At 31.0% G+C, this 6,434-nt stretch overlaps 1 protein-coding gene across 1 annotated transcript; it reads right to left on the reverse strand.

Moving 5' to 3' along the window:
• Positions 1-702: 702 nt before the first annotated feature.
• LOC105798557 (protein DETOXIFICATION 35) lies at positions 703-5,651 on the reverse strand. Its single transcript, XM_012628669.2, has 7 exons — positions 5,215-5,651; positions 4,259-4,884; positions 3,149-3,205; positions 1,380-1,618; positions 1,171-1,289; positions 1,001-1,087; positions 703-869 (listed from the first exon to the last, which is right to left on the reverse strand). The coding sequence occupies exons 1-7, from the start codon at positions 5,482-5,484 to the stop codon at positions 792-794; spliced, it is 1,476 nt and encodes a 491-aa protein (XP_012484123.1). The 5' UTR covers positions 5,485-5,651; the 3' UTR covers positions 703-791.
• Positions 5,652-6,434: the final 783 nt, after the last annotated feature.

A 6,434-nucleotide genomic window follows, 5' to 3' on the forward strand; every position in this document is an offset into this window, starting at 1 on the left:
AAATCATTGGACTCTTAAAATCAATGTTATATGACTTTCTCTGTTCGTACTATCTACACCAATCGAAAGCTCTTTTTTCCTCTCTTCTAAAGTTTAATTTTTTTTATGAAACAACTTTAGACGTTACGAATTTGCAAATCAAAATTCAAATAGCTTTTTTCCTTGATCTTCGACGCTGACTGTCAGATCGACTTGGATCTAAAGTATGTTGTTTTACTTGTTGATAGGTATTGATCGTCGAATTATCGTTTGGAGTTCGCTGGCCGATTTTTTTTTTTAAAAAAAACATAATAACCCAATGACTTAAAATAAAAGTTTTTGTATAGTTCAATAACTTGAATGAAAATTTTTGAATAGTTCAATGATCAAATTGTAAATTTTTTAATTAAGCGAAAACTTACCCATAATTTAGTGACTAATGGTGCAGTTTACCCAATTTTTAAAATTATGACTAAATCAATATAAATTTATAATTATACCAATTTTTAACTATTACATCACTCTACCGTTACAAAAAAAAAAAATCTTAATTATTGTGTTACCAAAAAAGGAGCAATAATTGAGTTACCTGTGATATAGTTTACTGAGCTTTTATTACTCCACCAAGGTTGTCTAATGGTGGAAAAATCCATGCAAAATAAGTATGAATTATTCGGATGCCTAAAGTTAGGGAACGGAAATAATAATAATAGAAACGCATGATAAGGTTCAAGAAATTTTCATATTAAAAATGAGCAAGTAAAAATCTATATAATAACAACATAAATCGAAAATTCAGGTTAACAACTGATCTAAACGCTACTATTCATACCGTCGGTATTGGTGTCTTGGCCACCCCACTTCCTCATGCGTTCCGTTGTTTGTTCCACCTGCAAATGCAATCACACTACTACTGTAACCAACATGAAATCAATGAGCAATGGAAAATGCCAGTGTCAAATCTTATTAAGATAAGACTCTCTTGTCTGGTGAAGATTTATGACAAACATTTTTAACTAACCTCCTTGTTCCAATTTATTCTACTTAGAACAATCAACAGGAGCAAGGTCTGCAAAGCCGTCCCGGCTATCATACCTCCCCAAAGTCCCTACAATTGTGAGAAGAACAGTTGCTTTTGTCAGTGTCCATAACCATGCTATTTACAAATGCACATAACCAGAAATACCATACCATCACTCCTAAGTCAGCTATATAACCAAGTAGGTAGCCGAGCGGAAGACCAAAAGCGTAATAGCAACCTAAGTTAATATAAGCAACCAATGACTGCCATCCACCTCCAACAGCAACACCTACAAGAATGACATTAAAACAGAGTAATATAAAGAGTTGCAAAAATCAGGCAGTATAGCAAAAAGGATGGGAATCAAGCATATTGACACCTGATATCACAGGTTGAACACTGTTAAGAACCATGGTTACACCAAGAAGGTATGCCAAATGAGCGACAGCTCGTTGCAATTCTTCGCTGCTAGTGAAAATGACAGCAAAGTGGTCCCTGGTTATCACAAGAAGAACCATGCAGAAAAGGCCGATGAAGAGAGACTGAAGCACCGTAACATATACCGAGTATTTGGCTGCTCTTGGGTGTCCCCATCCTAGCTCATTGGAAACCCGAACGCTGACAATTATAGGACCAAACATGTGAAACCTTTTGATTCAGTTTCGAAAATTCACAAGACTGTTGATGTTTGTGGAACCTTTTAACACCTACTTTCCACTGAAAGCGAACTAAAATTCGATCTATTCGAAAAAATTTTAAAAAAATTAAATTTTAAGTTAATTAAATTGAGATATTCGAGTCAGCTTAAATAAATAAATTGAGTTTTGAGTCCGAACGGTTAAATTTTACAATTTGAATAACAGATTGATGTAAATATCCCTTTGATTCTTATTAATTTTAAAAATGAGCAAATTAGTCTCTCTCACAACAAAATTATAAAAAAATTCAAATATTTATAAAAATTTCAAAATTTATATTATTTAAAAAATTTTAAAATATATGCTGCATGTGAGGTGTAAAAAGTAAAATTGGAATTCAAACTAAAAAGAATCAAACGTGTGAGAATAAAGGTCTGTTTGTTTACATGTAAAAGGTTTTACGGAAAATATTTTTTGCATTTTCCTGTGTTTGTTTCACAGAAAACAGCTTGGTCAACGGAAAATAAGCTTTTTTCCTTGTAAAATGACTTACTCTTTTGAAAAGCATAAGTCATTTTCCGGAAAAGAGCTTATCAATAGATAATTTTACTTTTATATAAAAATTAACTTAAATCAAGTTTAATATTATTATATTGATAATAAAATTTATTTTTATTTTTAAAATATTTAAAATATTAATATAAAATATTATATTTTTAATATTATTAAACATACGTATTTAATTATTTATATTTAGTCATATAATAAATTATTAATATAATCAATATAATTAATTATTTTAATAAATTATTTAATATTTAAATTTTATTTTAATAGTAAATTTTAAAGATAATAATTTTAAATAATATTATTCACATATTATTGAAAATATCAATATTAATATTTTAATACTAAATATTTATTACAATTATAAATATATTAATAATAAATGTTTTGTAGTATAAATGTTAAAATATGTCATAAGTCTATATACTCTTTACAAATTTGCAATTTAGTTTCTATAATTTTATGTTCAAGAATTTAGTCCTCTACTTTCTAGATTTGAAAATCAAGTCCAACTACTTACATTGTTGCTTTTTTTGTCAATTTTGTTAATGTTACATTTTAAAATAAAAAATACTCAGTTAATAGTCATGTAACTAAAAAATAATCGTTGCAATGAACCTAAATTTAACAAAATATTTTTAATATATGTAAAAACAATGTAAAATATAAAATTATAGATGTAAAATAAACTCAATTAAACAATGAAAAATGAAAAAAATCTCAAATGTATATTTATTTAATTGAAAACGACTTTTATGAAATATTTTTAAAAACTTGCCAAACAAAAGAAAATATTCTATACAGATTCATCCAAACACCAGAAAATATTAATTTTTCAGAAAAAAGTAAATTATTTTCTAGAAATCATTTTTGAAAGTTATTTTAAGTGAAAATAATAAATCAATAAATGTGTAGCAATCAGCATATGGTGGTGTATAGTTACCTCATAGCAGCATTTATTCCAATGAACAACATAGCTTCCCACCCGTTCAAGTTCATGCTGTCATGCAAAAACAAAACGCATCAACTCTTGTTTCTTTTCAGTAATATCTTATCAGATTTTTTTTCTCAAACTTAAATTTTTATCATATAATTACAAGAAAAATAACAAACCCACACGTGACCGGCTTCTACCTTCCATCAACTTGCCAAACCTACCCCAATGTAACCCCCATTCTCTCACCCTGTCATTTTCTTCCATAATTCCCAACCACCGCTCGTACAGGGAAGGAATTAAATGTTCAAATCTAAGAGATTTCTTTTTAAAACCGATGGTTTGTTTTTGTAAAATTACCATGAAAGTTAAAAAGATTACATTTTACCTCTATATTCAAAAGATTAAAAAGTAAATTGAATTTCGTCTATTTTTATTATTAAAAATTAGTTTTTATATGTTAGCATAAGTTACACGTGACACGTCATGCGTATGTATCTGATTATTCTATCAGTCATGTCAATTTTTAACAGTAAAAATACATGAAAATTTTAACAGAAATAACAGTAAAAGTACTATAGAGGCTCTTGTAGTAAGAGTCAGATTGCATTTTACCCCTTCTACTAAAAAATATGCAAATTAGTTTTTTTTACGTTAGATCAAAGAGTAAATTGGTACTTCTGTTAAAATATTTCATCCATTTCTACAACTAAAAGTTAGTTTTCATACATTAGCATAACGTACATGTGGCATGCCATGTGCAATCGTTTGATTATTCTGTTAAGCACACAAGTTTTTTAGCAATACAAATAGATGAAATTTTTAACTTAAAAGAATTAATTTACTCTTTTATCTAATGTATAGGAATTATTTCGTCTTTTTTTTAGTAGAGGGAGAAATATGCAATCCGACTCTTATTACAAGGGCCTGTATGATACTTTTAGCCAATTAATTTACTATTTAATATAATGTATTATTTTTTGAGTAAAAACACTAAAATGTAATCTAACAAGCATCATATTTTTACTGGTTTGTTTATGCTTATTTACCTATGAAAGATAAATACTAAACCACTAATTTCCGATTTCAACAGAGTCAAAATTAGTGTTAAGAACTCACCAAATGGAAAGGGAACCGACAGCAATGATTGCATTGTCAAGGTGACCGACAAGAAGAATCATGCTCATCATGTACCAAATTTCAAGGCAAAGCATAACAGCAGAGGCAATGGAGAGTCTAACAAAGGCCCATATCTCCTTGAACGCCAGCCATGAAAACCCATGCCACACCTCGTCGCACCAGAAGATAACATAAGCCACTTGAGCTAAAGTGATCTCCCAGTTGGTGATGTCGAATGCTATGGCTGCACCAGTTGTACCCCAACCAAACACATCAATGAACAACCACAGAAGCCCAATGTGGAGAAGCAAAGCCAGAAACCCAATCCATGCCAGCACGTTAACCTTGCTTTGAGCTTGAAGGAACTTCCCAGTTGGGAAGTTAATGGCGAGTGAAAACAATTGTGGGATTGTAAGTATAGTGAACTTCCCAGCTAATTCGGCGATGTCTTCTTCTTGGCCGAGAAATTTAAGAATTGGGGTGGCGAAAATGTAAAACGGCAAGATAATGAAACAGGAAGCCAGCAAGATAATCCAGGACCTTTGCATATAAACGCCAAGCAAGTGTAGTTGTCCAGCACCGAAAGCTTGGCCGCAAAGTGTCTCAAGTGCACTCCCCATGCCAAGCTACATTAATTAATTTCCATAATTTGCACAATAAAATTAGGGTTCTCACCTCAAGAACTTGCAAACAAAATGGTCATGCTTTTAGATCTTTCTACATATTATCTATGGGACAGGGATGTTATTCCAAAAATAATGCAAACCCAAGGCTTATGATCTTGTAATTAATTGAAAACATTGCGTTCTTGAAGATGATGAAGAGAAGAAAAACACATGGATTCAGAGGAAAAGAAAGATAAGTATACGTTAATAACATTATTTTCTTTAAATATCCCAAAAGGGATGAAAGAATGGATACTTTAAATTCATAGTAGTGAGAGATAGGGAGCGAACCATGAAGCCGAAAGAGAAAGTTCCGATGACGGTGAGAGAAAGGGTGACGGCGGAGAGTTCAACGTTGCCGATATGGCCGACGAATATATTGGTAAAAGAATTGGTCCCGTATTGACAAATTATTTGAAAAGCAATAGGAGCTGCAATCTTCCACATCTTCACCGTCTCTATCCAAAACACCGACTTAACTTCCTGGAAGCTCCTCGCCGGCGCATAGTCTCCGTTCTCCAACAACGTTGGCGCCGTGATTAGCAGTGGCGTCGCCTCCATTTCAGGTAGGAGACCGGTGTGGTGGTGCTGCAGCGGGTGATGGTTTCGAGTATGATGAGGAGAACGCCCGCTTCTCAGGCCAAGTCTTTCGTCCCCTTTGGCTTGGTTTGTTACTACAAATTACTACTAACACTAAGCTCTCCAACTCCCCAACTCTCCGCTCTCAATAATAATAATAATAATAATAATAATAATAATAATAATAATAATGACACCTCGATATTAGTAAAAAGATTATAATAAATATATAAAAGCTGCCGTGGAAATTAATTATATTCAAAACCATTAAATTATTAATAAGTTTATATTTTGTTCACAAAAAGTTATAAAATGGTCATTAAACTGTTTAATTTTTTTTTATTTAAGATATCGAACTGTTTTTAAGTTTTTATTCAAGTTACTAGGTTGTTAAATTTTTTTTAAAGTTTGACTAGTGAACTCCAAGAGACATTTCGATGATCGGTATGTTGAATAAATACCCATTGACAAGTAGAACATATCTTATATCCAATTCAATTTGATGGTCAGTGTTGGATATCAGAGAGAAAGTTGTTTAGGTTTGGGTTCCTAAATTTGTGACGTTCAAAGTTGGTTCATAAAAAAATGAATTGTAGAAAAGAAAAGGAATGAGAACTTTTGACTGGTGCAGGCGGTGCGAACAGAGAAGACCATACAACATAGATATTAACAGCCTAGTGACTTACATGAAAACTTTTAATAATTCATTGATCATTTTGCAACTTTTAAAATTTGAATGACCAAAATATAAACTTACTAATAATTTGATGATCTTGATGTAATTTACTATTTTTAAATTATATGTAAAAATAAAAATACTTTTGAAATCATATTTATTGCTCTGAAAAAATATTTAACCAAATTGAAAATTAAAATCTCATCCCTAGGCTTGAGCGTTCGATCGAATCGAATGAAAAAATTTTGAGTTAATC

Source organism: Gossypium raimondii, chromosome 9 (assembly GCF_025698545.1).
Source record: "Gossypium raimondii isolate GPD5lz chromosome 9, ASM2569854v1, whole genome shotgun sequence".
NCBI classification, from domain to species: Eukaryota; Viridiplantae; Streptophyta; class Magnoliopsida; order Malvales; family Malvaceae; genus Gossypium; species Gossypium raimondii.

What these genes read in the sequence shown, in the direction of transcription:
- LOC105798557 (XM_012628669.2), bottom strand. Translation starts at nt 5,484, where the DNA reads ATGGAGGCGACGCCACTGCTAATCACGGCGCCAACGTTGTTGGAGAAC. An exon ending in CTTTCTCTTTCGGCTTCATG is followed by an intron (nt 4,885 to 5,214) that starts GTTCGCTCCCTA and finishes TAATTAATGTAG; the next exon opens with CTTGGCATGGGGAGTGCACT. An exon ending in TAGCTGACTTAGGAGTGATG is followed by an intron (nt 1,088 to 1,170) that starts GTATGGTATTTC and finishes TCACAATTGTAG; the next exon opens with GGACTTTGGGGAGGTATGAT.